The sequence below is a fragment of the Echiichthys vipera genome (assembly GCF_963691815.1).
Source record: "Echiichthys vipera genome assembly, chromosome: 10".
NCBI classification, from domain to species: domain Eukaryota; kingdom Metazoa; phylum Chordata; class Actinopteri; order Perciformes; family Trachinidae; genus Echiichthys; species Echiichthys vipera.
In genome coordinates this window covers 26,856,406-26,872,825 of record NC_139835.1, presented here as the reverse complement: position 1 = coordinate 26,872,825, position 16,420 = coordinate 26,856,406, and the positions used below count along the sequence as shown (strand labels likewise).

The window sequence follows — 16,420 nt, the reverse complement described above, 5'->3', positions numbered from 1 at the left end:
TTAAAGGTTGAATATGGAGAATGAGCAGAACACCGCCATCTGGTGTCTCAAGATCGTAGTCGCAACAACGACGACAAAATAACTCCAAGCACTCGGGTTGCCATGTTAGTCATCCGCGGTCCAGTAGCCTACAGGAGACTGGTGTCTGTTTGAGCCTGTTTGAACCCATCACATCCGTCACCATTTTTAAAAAAATATTAATTCAGACAAAATATATCCTTTTATGGAAAAGCAATATTTTCATTCTTTACCCCTCAAAATGCCCCATGGGTGTATTATTTTAAAAAACAATATAGCTTTTAATGAAGATTCCACATATTCAACCTTTCATTTTATGAAATCAGGAAGCAACATAGCACGCACATGGCGACAGGGAGGTGACGTAGTGCGTAAATCAAGAAACCCCTCCCGCCTCGGATAGAATACAGGGATTTCTTATATTACAGACGTCCTGAGGTCAGACTATTTTACCCCACGCCCCCACATTAAACTAATCCCGTCTGAATAGGGCTTTAGAGTCTTCAGCCATGCAAGCAGCTCTGAGACTCCCTGCATTAAATTGAAGATGTTTGTAATGTTTTGTGTACCTTGAGGGAGCCATTACAGACACCTCCAGATTGCATTAAGCCGTGATCATACTTCAGTGCAGATGCAAACAGCTGTGGGCTTTCACACACACTTCTATACATACTGCAATCAGGTTGTTTCCCTTACTTTTTACCCTCAATTATTCATTCCATTGTCAGGATTATAGAGACATGTTGAGAGTGATAAGGGACAAGTTTACCCTGCAAAGTGTGTCAGACGGACTGACCTCTGTGAGCTTGCCGCAGACGGTGCATTTGGTTTTGAGGCCTGATTTGGGCGGGTTTTGCTTGTTCTCGTATGCACCCAGGCAGCCCGTGCTGCAGAACTCCTGGAAAGACTCGCTGGAGTCGACCTGGGCCACAATGGTGCCCTTCATGTTTGTGATGTCCCTGAAAAACACATGACAGAGCACAGATCAATTACCAGCGACAGGAAATGTGCAGCAGTTAATAAAAAGGATAGTTTCGGACTTGTAAGGACATGAGTTAAAAGGAAATCAATAATTGGGACAGACGACCCAAAAGTGCTGGAAATTCACTGACACTAGAATTACCACCTTGCGTGTGTACGCCTCCGCCAACCACTCTCAGACTTGTGAAATATATGTAGCAAAGACTGAATGAATTTAATCAAAAAGGTAGAAGATCTAAAGAACGACCGGTTTCAAGATAAGTGTCACAAATCCATCATCCAGCCAAACGTCTCCACCTCCTGATCCTGAGTTATGCCGCTGAACAATGAGCAGAAACATGACGATGTCACAGGGAAGCTGGGATAAAAAAATGTCATCGCTTTATCATTTGATCCAATTTGTGTGAAAAGTTGACACAATTGAAAAAACGCACAAGAGTTATGGCCAAATGTGTTTCGTGAGGTCACGGTGACCTTCGGCAATCGTTCATCGTTAAGTTCAAGTGGACATTTGTGCCACATTTAAAGAAAAACCCTGAGATTCTGTGTTCACACGAATGGGACGGACGGATAACGTGAAACCGTAATGCTTCCTGCCACTGCTGTTGCTGAAATTGAAATGTAAAGATTGGTTTTACAGCCGGGACTCACTTTTTGCACATGGTGCAGCTCTTCTTGGGGGCGGGTTTGTGTGAGAAGGCGGAGAGACAGGTGGTGGAGCAGAACAGGTGTGTGGAGCCTTTACGCTGGTAGGCGGTTTGGCCTTTCTTCAAAGGCTTTTTACAGTTGGCACACGTCACCTGGGAAGAACAAACAGAACAACGACTTAACTGTGAGGAAGTTTTTACAACGGCAATAAGAGATCTACGACTTTACTGTATTAGCTGCCGGTAGAGCAAGCATCCTCCTGTGCAGCCACTGCAGACACATTTCAGTCAGGCAAACAGTTTTTATCATTGGATCCAAAGGGAGTGTAGACTTTGGATCGATACATTTTACACACCTTCAATTAAACAAATGTCGGCTCCCAGTCAATCGAATTAAAACGCGGTTAGGTAATGAGAGAAACAGGGACAAGAGAAGAGGAAAATAGTAAGAAAAACTATTTCTATTGTGCAAACTGCTTCAAATACAGTTATTCACTGCAACCAAACACTACTGGAACAGAGAGTCAAAAAAAACATTTTGCACACCTTCAATTAAACAAATGTCAGCTCCCAGTCAATCGAAGGAAAACACGGTTAGGTAGTGAAAGAAACAGGGACAAGAGAAGAGGAAAATAGTAAGAAAAACAAACTATTTCTATTGTGCAAACTGCTTCAAAAATACAGTTATTCACTGCAACCAAACACTACTGGAACAGAGAGTCAGGCCAACACAGAAACTTTACTATAAAAAAAGGAAATAAACAAGGTAATGAATGTAGGAAATTAAGTGTTTAATTGCACACATTGTTTCAATGTAAATAAATGAAACACATTTGAATCTGCTCCAGTGATGTTTGGGAGAATATGTATGTATGTAGAGAAACAGGATAGCAAAACAAATATTAAACATCTAAATACAAATACAAAAGTTGGATGGACAACTGAGCCGTAAACTCTGGATATAGGTTGTAAAATAAAACAAACATGTCCAGTTTGTCTGCCATGTCCATGCGTTCCTGCACATAATGTTACTACAAATGGACAGTGGAGTGGATTACCTTGACTGTCCTGGGCTGTGGCTGGGAGCCTGAGGAGGACGTAGATGAGGAAGACTGGCCTTGAGGTTTGGGAAGGGAAGTGGCCGGTGACGGAGAGTCGACCCCCGTCTGTTTTTGGTTGCGGGGGACTGAAGCCGACTGGGAGATCCACGAGTCTAAAAGAGAAAGAAAAAAGTTAAGTTAACAGTTGTCTCCATCGTCGTACATTTATTTGTCTTTCTGAGTTGATAATAAATAAATAAAACAACAGTGCTTCCGGACATATTAATATTGACATTCTATAATACGCGACATATGCGGACAGCCCTGAGCACGCAGCATGGTTTGGGCTGGGCCTCTGGGTTTGCACTTAAGGGGAATCTTCCTACTACAGCCGAAGAAACACCAGCTGCGAGTCAGGCTGCAGCACCAAAACATCAGTAGTCGGCCTTCGTGGCTGAAATCCTGGGTGTCCGCATACTCTTGGTCGTAGGGAATATTTCACAAGTGAGTCATTATATTTTCTTCATTGTCCTTTCTAATCTCAGAAGTCTGGAAAGTCTCTACCTTTGCTGCACGCTTTTCATGAGAACCAGATCAGACGTGCATTTAAAGGTCCCCGTCTGGTACAGATCCAGGAGGGACACAGCAGGTATGTGGACTGCCCCTTAATCATTAGGCCATAATGGAGCATCTTGATCAATCAGATGATAGAATATACATTTTTACAACTGTTTCACAATCCTGGTGAAACTGACAATCAGCCAATCACAGTTGTTGTTCAGGCTACAGCTCCATGAACCTAAAGAAACCAGAGGTGCCAAGTAATGAAGCACAAATACTTGAATATTTATTTTTTTCTGATGACTTTTTACTTTTACTCCTGACATTTCTACACAAAAATATGTACTTTCTACTGCTTACATTGCAAAAACAGGCTTTTAAAAAAAAAAAAAACTCCACAGATGACGACACGACGTAAAAGCATACGTAAAAGACGTGATGAACGAGTGAGGGAAAAAGGGAGGGGGGGGGGTGCGAGTGAGTGACGGAACAGTAGAGAGAGAACGGAGAACTTGTACTGTAGCAGCGACATGGAGGCAAGGAATCTCGCTTGCGTGGAGAGAGGAAGCGAAGCGGGGATTATTGCTGACGGCGATGCTTCAGAAGATTCAGAGAAGCAAGACATTCCCCACCTTTCTCAGTACTCAAGGCCCTTTACAGAGTCCAGGTTCCATTCATTCACACAGACATACGTGGTGGAGGTAAACTACGATAGTGGTCACAGATTCCCTGGGGCAGACTGACAGAAGCCCCTCTGACCTCCTCAAACATACAGCAATCATACGCATTCCCAGGAGGAAGGACACAAGGACCATGACACAAGTCAGAGTATTTACCAGAGTATTTTTTTACACATGTATCTGTACTTCTACTTAAGTGCAGTATATGAGTCCGTTTGCCACCTCTGTAAGAAACACAGCTTCTCCAGTCAAGTCAGGGTTTGTTGTTTTTGTGGTTGGAGAGCTGGATGCTGTGCAGCAGGAAGTGGCTGCAAAAAAAATGTGATTGTGAAAAAAAGAAAAGATTGCACTGCAGTCAACAGCACCATCTGGAGTCTGTGTGGAGCTAGACTGGCACATAAACCTGTCCCAGGTCGGGCCCCAAGGTCCCACCTTATCAATTCAGACTTATGTGAGACAGTATGTGAGGGCTCGGGATCGTCCCAGCGTGAAATCAAAAAGTGTCTGATGGCCCACTTGGGTGTTATTCAAGCCGTGCATGCATGCTCTCCATAGGTCTGCAATACTGTGGATTTTGCTCGAGCAAATTCACACAATTCATAGAGACAGATACTGATGTTGACAGAGGAGTTAACCGTGTCTGGGTCTGGCACGGTTTCAAAAAGATGATTTTTCTATTCTTCATAAAGCATCCCGAACCCTTAGGGCCTGTGTCCATAAAGAGTTTTTCTCTGGCAGGACGCTGTGGATCGCTTCAACCCAGTGCTTTGAAGCGCTGCCCGTGGGTTTTTATAACAATATTAACATTACCTAGGTAGCTGACTTAACGTACCGCGATAAAAGCAACTCACCAGCAACGTTCAGTGCCAGACATGTGCTTTTCTGTCTTTGTTGTGATCGTTTACTGAACAGGAGCGCCGTGACACCAGCGCTTTACTGAAAAGTTTAGAGATTTTCAACTAGAAGCCCTTGGAGCGGCTGCACAAAGAGTCTTAGCGCTCTGGAAAATAAGAGACGCTGGATTCAGAACCTTCTCCCCATATGCTTTCTCTTCAATGGGAATAATTGGAAAAAAAGAAGCTGGTGCTCAGAAGAAAAAACACCATGTTCAGTTTTTGACGAGGTTTGCAACCCTGCAACTGACCAGAGCTGAATGTGGAGCTACACTGTATTTGTGAGAACGTGCCAAGTTAAATGTCTTTTGGTGCATAATAAATTCCTCACCGGCTCTGTTGTGCGTCCCTGTGTCTCCGTTCTGTACCAGCTGGCCCATGGGGCCTGAGCCCCGCCCGGGGTTGAAGGAGGCTGTTGGTCGACCAGATGGGGTGTCGGGATTCAGGCTGAACGCACTGCTAATCTGCAGACCGTTTTCCTCTGCCTGGCCTTCACCTGCCTAGACGGACAAGTGGCTTCGGTTAGTTTCTCTCCTTAGTGACAAAACATTAGGACCAAGATGATAAGGAACCCAAAAACGACGGGGCCATATGCTGTGCAGTCTGTAGAAGTGTAAACCTCATTACACCAGGAGCTGCCAGTGCAACTGAGTGAATATTGGAATTAAATGTCAGCACAACAAAGATAACAAAGCAAAGATTATGCACGTCGCCAAGAATTAACCTGCCATGCCGAAGAGAACACCTGCTTTCACCAACGTTTACCAGCAGACAACAGAAGATCCAACTTTTCCTGAAACCACTCAGCAGGCAAAACAACTTTTTTCTTTTTACATAACTAGAGAAAAAATAAACAAGAGGTGAATGTAAACTATGCAAGAGCAAGAATGAATACAAAGTTCTGGTGAGCCTCACCGCTGTGACAGACGCCGCCTCGCCCTGCAGTGATGTCACCGAGGTTATCATCAGGTTCATGTCTTCCTGGACGTCCACCGGATGTGGCGGCGTATTCCCTGCGGAAACAGTGGAGCCTTCTTTCTGGCTACTGGAGCCCAGCGTGGTGACACTGGCGATCCTGATCTCTGAATCTGGCTCGGTGCTGCTGAGCGCACCTGGCGAGTGGGACCCCGAGGAGCCAACAGGGTGCGCTGGCGAGGAGGAGGAAGTGTCTTTCTGCTCAGAGTCCTCCTCATCGTCAATGACAATGGGCTCTGCCTCTGCGGTTGGAGGTATAGGAGGCGCCTCCACCGTGGATGTCCTTGACGAGGCAGGAGAACTGGGGGTCATCTCTGCCGTGGACATGTCTACAGTTGCCACGGCAGCAGCTGGCTCTAGGCAGTCTGTGCTGGGCGTGTCTTGGGGAAGGGTTGTGGCAGAAGGCTGGGGATCGTTCTCCCCTACGAGAACCACATCATCATCATCATCATCATTAACATCATTATCATCATTGTCCTCTGTGCCAACCTCCTTTGTGGCTTCATCTTCTTCATCTTCTCCTGTTACCATGGAAACTTCCTCCCCAGCCTCCTCTGGGGGGGGCGTGGTCTGTTGCTCGGGGGAGGGAGTGGCATCCATGGGCTCCACCCGCTCCCCTGCCTCTTCTGCTACGGCAGGGTTTGGTTCTGTCTCCCCGTCCATCGCTAAGGCAACCACCTGGCAATGCAAACAAAAGTCAGTTAGATGTCACAAAAAAAACAATCGCTGGTGCGGGTTTGGTTAATTATCTCCTGACAGCTGTACAGGTAACACAGGTATCCCCAGACGCCAGATCCCCCCTATAACGCCTCCTCAAGACTCATTGTCGTTGTTGGCTACCGCCTTCCCTGTGTCCGTGTCATCATGGGCTGGTTTTTGGTGGTCAACACATTAAGACTGGCCAAAATCTTTTCATTACAATCACAATATCGCATGCTTTCTGGCAATTCAATAAATAAACAAACAGTCTATATGAAATAACCACACGGTAAAGCCTGCTTTTGTAAACTCCTGTGAGAATTAGAAACTTGACAAATGAAAAATACAGAGCATTTTCTCAATTAGTTATGCAGAAATAAACATAAACAACAAGAATCAGAATGCAAAGCGCCTTCCAAATTAAATAAATATTGCTATATTATATAGTTTGGCTGCTGGTATTTTGACATTGCACTAGAAATGATACAGAAAAATATATACAATAAGCCATTTTGCATCATTTTAACGATTACACATCTTCAAATCACCTATATTGCCATGCAGATAGTTTGGGTAAGTAGTCGCTCAGGGCTTCAGATGTCTGTCTCAGCTATTGAGCTCATAGATTTAAGAAAAAAAAATGTGCATTGCTGGATATCAGCTTGTTTAATGTGGAGTTTTTCTGCATTTTGGTTGAACTGACCCTTTAAAACGTCCCTTTATTTCACCAAAGTTGGTAATTTTTTGCTACCACAGCTAGAACACTCATTTAACTTGATAGTTGGAGGCAAAATGGACGCCATAGTGATGCTGTAGGTAGATACCTCACTAAAGGTCATTGAGGTCACATCAAAAATGTCCTTTGTGCAGTGATTTACGATGAAGAAACAGAGGGAAAAATGGTGGTGGTACAAAAAAAACAACCAGAAGGACGACACAAGTATCCTCAATATTTTCTCCCTTCTTTCCTACACACTCTGTTTTTGTCTGTTAACTTTACAATGCAGGGAAACATCGTATCAAGTTAATATGAACAGTTTAGTCCTTTCCGAATCCTAAAACCTGATAACTCTTTCTTCCCCTCTTAGTGTTCGTACTGTTGAATCATAATGATGGAAGCTTTATTGCGAGCGTTGTACCGCGTCAGCTCCTCGTCGCTGTATAAATAACCTTGATTTGATTTGAAGAGCGTGTACAGCTCTGAAATCTTGAGAATTATTGAAAAAATCCGCCCTGAAACCTTCTGTCGTTTGATCTCTAAACACAAGGAAACTGTCTGAAATGATCCCAGTGCTGCTTCTGACAAGTATTGTATATTGATGGGGTTGAAGATGCATCTTCAACTTAAGACTAGAGGTCCGATTTTTGCTTTTTTGAAATAATCGGCCAACCCATGAGCAGGTTCAACCCACTCACACGGGCACATCACACATGTCTGCGCATGTAGAGTGTTAGTATTATTATGATGGACTCTTAGATTACGGCCATCTGCCATGTAACAGTGTCACAAACCACCAAAAAACATCCTTCCGGACAGTTTTGGGGAAATACTTTCAATGTTTTGAGCCTTGGACTCTTACTACCATGAGGCTGCTATAAACATGTCCACATGTTCCCTCAATCACCTGGGTTTTTTGTTCAAAATATAATCAACTGTAATGGAATTATAGAATAAATTACTTTAAAAATGTAATACTAATGTTGTGATTTTGTCTTTGTTGCTTAGATTAGTGATGAACCGATACATCGGCCTGCCGATACTTGCGTTTTTTAGGTGTATCGTATCGGCTGATGCGGGCTGCTTGTGTTGGCCGATAGTTTTTTCCCAGTATTATTTACAGACAGGCGTCCACAGGCAGCTCTGTGTAGCTGGAGACGCCCTTTTAAAGTTCAATAAATGTTCCTTTATTAAAAATTGAGAGTCGTAACATTTGTTGATGTAAATTGAGGGAGAAAAAGTAGCGTCCGCTCCAAATATCGGCTCATGCTAATCGGTTGATCCCTATTCTACATTATACGTTCTGTATTTATAATTCTGTCATTCATTCATCTTCAACCTCTTGTCCCTGTCGGGGTCGCGCAGGGCTGGAGCCGATCCCAGCTGACATCTGGCGTGAGGCGGGGTCCACCCTGGACAGGACGCCAGTCTATCACAGGACACATAGAGACGAACAGAGACAGACAACCATTCACACCTACTTTCTTTGTGTAAATGTTTTAAATCTAGTGTATTCTTTGTGATTTCTATATGTTTATCTATATACTTGTCTGCCTACGCTGTGCACAGAATCACCAGGTTTAATTCCTGGTTTTCATACTTTAACTATTAAAGTTGATTCTGAGAGAAAGAGAAGAAATAAGATTTTTTTAATAGTTAATTAGATGGCTGAGAAATCCCTTATTATTTTTTTTTTTAAAACTGTTTTATTTTATCAGACAGAGAGAAAAATGATTATATGGCACCAGGGCATCCTATACCAGCTGCCCTGATTTCTAAAGATCAACACAGAAACACACGTATCGGTCGACCTTTACTTAAGACTCAAAACTGCCACGTGACCGCGGAGCAACTTCCCTCCTTCTCGTCCCCCTTTTATCTCCTCTGCACCTCCTAACCGCCCAGCACTCCTCCTCTCACCTGCTGTCTTTCACATCCCTCCCCCTGCAGAATGGCGCCACACAGCTGCTCTCCGGTTGCCCCCGGCAACTGGTGAAGCTACACCTTGGTTGCCGTGGAGACCGTAAGGCCCACCACCACCACCACAGGGACCCGTCCTCTGTGCTCGACATCTGGGTGCTGCCGAGTTGGCCGACACCAAATTAAAATCTCCTCGACGTCAAACCTCTGTGATGCAGAGTTACTATAGTAACTATTAACAGCTTAACGTTACTAAATGTGGGTTTCTGAAGTATCGCCGTAATATTCAAGACAACATAACAACGTGCAGAGTCCTATTTAAAGCACTTTTGGGGATGTCTGCACTTTCTGTGTTGATCTGCTTCTGTCAAAAATCTCCCTTTCATGTTACACAGCAGCGTGTGTGTGTGTGTGTGTGTGTGTGTGTGTGGGGGGGGGGGCTGTAAGCCACATGTGACATCACGGCTGACAGCTGCAGCACAGAAACGCACACACACAAAACACACAAACACACACGCTCCTGTGCAGGCAATGATGCTTGCAGCTCTATGTTCTTTTTACCTAACAGTCACCGCGAACACAAAGCACCTGATTTCAACAGAGCACAGTCTACACTGCGGAGGAAGCCACGTCACTGCCTTGACATTACTGCGGCGGCCATTTTGGCTCCAGCACTGCGGGGTGCATCCAACATGCATTACATTACCGGAGCTGGAGATGTCCTCGATTAAAGACATTATTAGCTGAGGAAGAGTCAATTCTGTTGACTCATCGTTAGTTTATCTATCCGACAGATCTGTAGTAAAGCATCACTTTAAATCTGGCATGATGAAAGCATTAAAAAATGAATAAAAATAGACATTTTCTATGCGGATTGTGCAAATAGGACTTTGCAAATGTACTCAGCAGACTGCTTTCCTAAATGAATTACTTTATTAAAGAGTATGTACCATTATTATACATTATATATAATGTATTTACCTGCTAACAGTTCTATAAGAATCAATAAAACCATGACAGACACTAAAGATCAGTGGTGTGTGTTCAGTATCACTGCTAACCACGCTCTGCTGGACAAACTACGGCATGACACCGTTTCTAAATCACCCCAAGCACCGATTTCTGTGTTATATGTTTCAGTTGCACGTTACTGGGGATCGACCGATATGCTGATTTTCTTGAGCCGATATTTGGAGCCGACTCCCTAAATTTACATCCTAAAAATGACATGATAACAAATGTTACAAGTCTCAAGTTTTAAAAAAAGGAACATTAATTGAACCTAAAAAAGGTGTCTCCAGCAACACGGAGCTGCCTGAGGACGCCGTCTGTAAATAACGCCGGGAAACAACTATCGGGGAACGCAGCAGCCTGCATCGGCCGATACAGAGACACCTAAAAAACACAAATAATGGCCGATAATATCAACCGGTGGATGTATCGGCCTATAACTACACGTAACACTCATATATAATATATATTAAAATCCATATATATATATACACATTATATCTATACATTGAACATATGCATACTTTAAACACATACAGAATAGCAGGATGTACTGATTGTGTCAAACCCAACCCACTGTATACAGACCATGTCCTACTATGACTGATCATCACATGTGAAGAAACAGTCCTCATTTAAAGATATGAGCCATACCTGAAGCTTTATCTGAAGCGCAACATCACTTCCTGTTTTTGTAAGTCACGTTTTACTGCAATTAAGATCAAAAGGAGCTAAAATACGGAACGTTTTGTGTATTTGCTTCTTTTCAAATCAAAACATCAATGTATTCTGCAGAAACGTAGGGGAGAAATGTCAATTGCTCGTGTGAAAGTTCATCAAACTCTGCACTTTCTGTATTAAAAGGTTGCATGCCGTCATTACACAGCACCACAGCTGCACACAGGAGGTCTGTTTGATGACTGTTGGGATCTACGTGACTGTAAAACACTGAGAGCTGGAAGAGAGCTGCTCACGGTGACCATGTGACAGGAAGTAGCACAAGCAGAAACAGCATGACATTCAAGATCAATGGGTTGTTCTTGACTGTTCGAAAACAGGATGGCTGGCTGTGTGACTCTTACACAGGCTTATAATTTAGAAGATATAACCCGGCCCTGTGTGTTAGGGTTACGAGCGTCTGTGTGTCTGTGACCGTGGAGTCCACTGATGTCAAAAGACCCAGAGGCAGCCCCTTCTCCGTGTGCACCACCTCCCCAAAGCCAAGCCCAGAAAAACAGAAATGCATCACAGCTCTGAGAGTTAAACCAACAGAGGGAATCTATGTGCAAAGCAACTCAGGAGTGCTCTGAGGGGGGAAATAGCCTGGTCTAGACTCACTTCAGACTGCAATGCAGAGCCAGGCTGCATTCACGTGGATGCGAGGGGGAAACGAGGGTCCTGCATTAATGAGCTCTGACATGCAATCTTGCTCCTAACGTCAACACCAGGTGGAGAGAGAGAGAGAGAGAGAAAGGGGGAGATGGGATGGGGGAGAGAGAGAGAGAGAGAGAGAGAGAGAGAGAGAGAGAGAGAGAGAGAGAGAGAGAGAGAGAGAGAGAGAGAGACTGCCTCCCTCCGTGCAATAAAACACTCGAGCAGTTGAAAATCTGCGCCAGAAACAACCCCAGCCACATCAACACCTTACATATAGGTGCTCCTCTACCTTTCCAACGCTGTCAGTTTGCGCAAGTTGACATCATTACCCCCCCCCCCCCAGCAGGTCACGTGGTTGGAGGCACGCAGCCGTTTGCGCCAGTTGCGCAGATAACCGACTAAATAACACTTTCCCAATAAAAAAAACACCCGACTGAGATTATTATATAAGGATTATGTCACTGGGAAGTGATGCGTAATGCGCAGCCACAGGAGCATCCCCCCCTCAAAGCCAGCTGATGGTCTACAACACAGTCCATCCCGGTTACCTGGCATCTGAATGCACACACTAGACCCCGACCATCCTGAGCTCCACGCAGCTGATGAGCTCTCCTGTGAAGCGTTAGAGAACCAGCACTGAAGGACAGCCTGTACCAAGCTGCCGAGGGCCACTGGAGTCCCCCTCCAACTGTGCCCTTGGATGTTAACACTGTGCAGGGGCTCAGATCCATGACGAGGACCAAACACCCGGTTACCGCGGAGACTATCACACGACCTGATCCAAGCTTTCCCCCCTTCTCCCCTTTTACAGCAATACCATTTAGAGAAATTGTGGAGAGAATGTACCAAAACTTTAAATCAAAGAACAGGAAAAACACAGAACTACCTGAGCTGCGCAACTCTCCCATAAATAAGCAGGTAAATGAGGGGAGGGAGGGAGGGAGGGAGGCTGGCTTTCCAAGTTGGGATCCAGAAGAAACGTGGTGTTCAGGGTGTTCCGTTCCCACCCCTGCCCTTCCTGGCGCAAACAGCCATTGGATTAGCGTCGGCCCGGAGGGGAGGAGAACAAGCACAGACTGCGCCATTGTTAGAATATCACTAAAACAAATGACTTGCATCAAATGTATTGAGAATGCCGCTAAATGTCGCACAAGATACACACGATCTCTAAAGCCTGGCAACGTGTGGTTTCAGTATACAACCCCCCCTTTCTCGCGTTCTCGTGCAGTTGACTTGTTTTTGCAGCCGCGCACACGCCAGCTGCGCCAAAGCACACCAGGAACCCGGATAAAAAGCCCGTTTTGTAGGATACCTGTGACGCTGGGGGGTTTAATTGGAAAGTTACCCCTGTGTGCACGCAGTCCAACCTGGCGCAATCAGCGGCACCTACAGCCGTCCTCCACCAGGGGCGCCCTGTGCGTTACGTATCACATGAACTGTCTCCGTTTGTGTCATGCGGTGGTAAACAACAACGAGGCGCAAAGACAATCCCCCCGCGCCGCGTTTGCAGGAGACCCCCGGGAGTCACCGTGACCCAAAGCCGGGTACAAGCCCTAATAGTCACACCACAGATATCATTTACCCCCCCCCCTCCACCTCCACCACCTCCTCCTCCTCCCCCCAGCGGAAAACAGCACCCGTCCGCCATTAGGGAGCCAACTGAACAATACTGGAGACTAGAGGCGGCTGCAGCCACAGCACGCACCAGAGCAGGAAAATCTGTTCAAATTAACTGTTTATTGTGCACTAAATGTGTCTCCCGTGCCCCGGTGTGTCTCCCCAGGGCTGAGTCCCTGCACACGCGGGGCTGACGACCCGCACAAGTTCCCCAAACTTTGACCCAATGAATGCGTAAAAGTGGAATATAGGAGAAAAAACGTCTGTGAAATGCTCTTACCGGAGTAGAAGCTGGCAACAGTGTAGCGCCACTTTTGTGCCTTGACATTAATCCCGGGGAGCGCATGCGCAGAACGGAGAACTTTCCACTTTCCGCTCGAAGATCGTGTGTTGAGCGGATGAGTCACTGCGTCACGGGTGCGACTCCCGTGACGCAACGACGTCGGTTTATTAGTTGTTTTTTTTATTATTTTGATCCACATTATAATATCAAGACAAGTATTGATACAGCTGATATATTGCAAGATTTTTTTTTTAGGAAATTAGGTTGTATAGCCTACTTATCAATTGTACATTTGATATTTTACATAGTTATATAGGTATATATACTGTTTTATATAGGTATATATACTGTTTTTATATAGGTATATATACTGTTTTTATATAGGTATATATACTGTTTTTATATAGGTATATATACTGTTTTATATAGGTATATATACTGTTTTTATATAGGTATATATACTGGGGTTTTTGTATCACTGAAATGCTGAAATTTGTATCTCTCTCTTGCACATTAAAATCCACATAACACATTGAAATATAGTGTTTATCTGCGATACTGCACTTTTATTTTATTTTATTGTTGTTCATATTTAGTATTTTATATTTTATCTTATTTTTAGTACTTCTGGTTGCTCTGTACCGCTGCTACGATGACATCATTTCCCCTCGGGGATTAATAAAGTTATCTATCTATCTATCAATCTATCAATCTATCCGTCTATCTATCTATCTATCTATCTATCCATCTACCCATCTACCCATCTATCTACCTATCTACCTATCCATCCATCCATCCATCTATCTATCTATCCGTCTGTCTGTCTGTCTGTCTGTCTGTCCGTCCGTCCGTCCGTCCGTCCGTCCATCTATCTATCTATCTGTCTATCTTTATATTTCTGTTTTTACAAATATATGTTATCTGTATAATGTTGTTGTTGAATATGTGGTTTGTGTAGCTGGAAATCAATTCCCCCCTGGGATTATTAAAGTATCTCTGATTCTGATTTCTGATTATGATTCATTATCTTTTGTATTTATTTATTTCCTTTTTGATAAAGCTTACAGCTAGGACTTAAGAGCCCTTAGCAATGTTATTTTGAAGCTGATTTTGTTCTGCTTAATTGTGCTGCTATAGGCCTACTCTGCCGGGGGATAATACTTTCCTGATCCTCTGAGCTTCTCTGTCTGTATCATTCATGTCTCATCGGTGCATGTTACTAATTCAACTTCTTCCCCGGCTTCCTGCTTCTATTATAATCTATCACCTTAGCTGTGCTTGTTTCTACTATTCTGCTGTATTAACTGCCATAACATATGAGTCATATTCACATTACTATAGATATTATTATAGTTACTGGAAGTGTGTCTGTCTCTGTCTTTGTGTCTGTCTTTGTCTCTCTCTGTCCATCTGTCCGTCTTTTCTCTCTCTCTCTCTCCTTCTCTTCCTCTCTCCGGTGCAGACAGATGTCCGTCCTCCACAGAGCTGGGTCTGTCTGACGTTCCTGTCTGTTATAGTGAAGGTGTTCGTTGCCACCGTACTCTACGGGGGAATTGTTGGGTCTATGTAAATCAAAAATAAGTCACAGAGTGTGGTCTTTACCTACTCTGTAAAGTGTCCTGAGATAACTTTGGTTATGATTCGACAACATAAATTAAATTGAATTGAATTGAATTAAAAAGATTGCTGATGTAACTGCACGCACTTCATAGTACACAAAGTGCTTTTTTAACTTGTGCGTGAGGTGTGGTGATTCTGATTTAGTGATGTATTTTTCCTGTCGTGCCGGCAGCCATTGGTTCTGATATTTAAAATGTCAGACACTTTAAATTCAAGGTCATCCAATCCAACCAAGTGCAAACTTTTCAAAGCAATCTGCACTGGAACTGCTTCACCACTTAACGATATTAACACTTTCCTACAGTTGTGCGGCGGTGGAGAAGTCTTGCATATAAGGATATCAGTAGTTTTACAGTAAAGGTTGGAGGTTTTTTCTATATTCTACCCTATAAATAACATTTTTATTTAAAGTGCATCTTAATAAAGTGACATTATGGGCTTTAGTTTAACCACCAAACACACTGACATGGTTCTTTAAGTCTTGCATATAAGGATATTAGTAGTTTTACAATAAAGGTTGGAGGTTTTTTCTATATTCTACCCTATAAATAACATTTTTATTTAAAGTGCATCTCTATAAAGTGACATTATGGCTTTAGTTTAACCACCAAACACACTGCCACGGTCCTTTAAGTCTTGCATTTATGCTCCTGTGTGAAATTGAGGCAGAGTGAGACCTCTCTCATTTAACATCCTCTCTGACGACATCCATTCGTGCTTCTTCCCCTTTTTTCCATCTTTACGCAAGCGCACGAGGAGCAATCAGGGGGTTGCATGGTTGGCAATTAAACTGCTCCATTAGGCTGATTCAACCGTATCGATACATATCGTGTGTGCCCGTGTGGAGTGACTGCAGACCGGGCTGTGCAGTGGCATGCACCTTTAATGAAAGGCTCTTTTAAAAAAACAGCCTGCACTGAAGCACACATGCTCGAGTCCAGCCAGGGGGACGGATCCCGGGTTGAGAGGGTTCATGTGGTTCGCGTCAACATCGGGTTTCCTCGCGTAATTTCATCCAGACGCGCAAGAGGAACCCCAAAAAAAACCCCAAAACACATAAAAATAAACCAATAAACCAGATTAGTGTTGGAAAAGCAACATGTTAGAAGGTCCCTGTAGGGAAATGTCAAAGGGGATTAAAAAATACCTGTGAGAGCCCCCGGGTCACCATGAAGTGAGCACAACAGGACACTTATGGATCATAAGAATAACCGTGATGGCCTGGTTTGGGTGCTTTTCTGCAGCACGGAGGCAAAAAGTGGACTGAAGTCATGATCCCGGTTTTTAATATGGCGGATCAGGTGCGTTCAAGGTAGTGAGCGACATCAGTGAAACGTGCAGACCCGAGGCCACTTCAGGGGTGGTTTTCTCCCTGCGACACGC

The 16,420-nt window shown here is 44.1% G+C and overlaps 1 protein-coding gene across 1 annotated transcript in view; it reads right to left on the bottom strand.

The window, feature by feature from the left end:
• Positions 1–13,442, bottom strand: part of zmym2 (zinc finger, MYM-type 2) — a 36,909-nt gene extending 23,467 nt beyond the window's left edge. Inside the window, exons 1-6 of the mRNA XM_083921084.1 lie at positions 13,415–13,442; positions 5,736–6,473; positions 5,152–5,320; positions 2,705–2,859; positions 1,651–1,799; positions 815–977 (exon numbers count right to left, since the gene is read on the bottom strand). Coding sequence (XP_083777210.1) covers positions 815–977; positions 1,651–1,799; positions 2,705–2,859; positions 5,152–5,320; positions 5,736–6,458 — 1,359 coding nt within the window. The 5' untranslated portion in view covers positions 6,459–6,473; positions 13,415–13,442. The remainder of the gene's footprint in view (positions 1–814; positions 978–1,650; positions 1,800–2,704; positions 2,860–5,151; positions 5,321–5,735; positions 6,474–13,414) is intronic.
• Between the last annotated feature and the right edge of the window lie 2,978 nt (positions 13,443–16,420).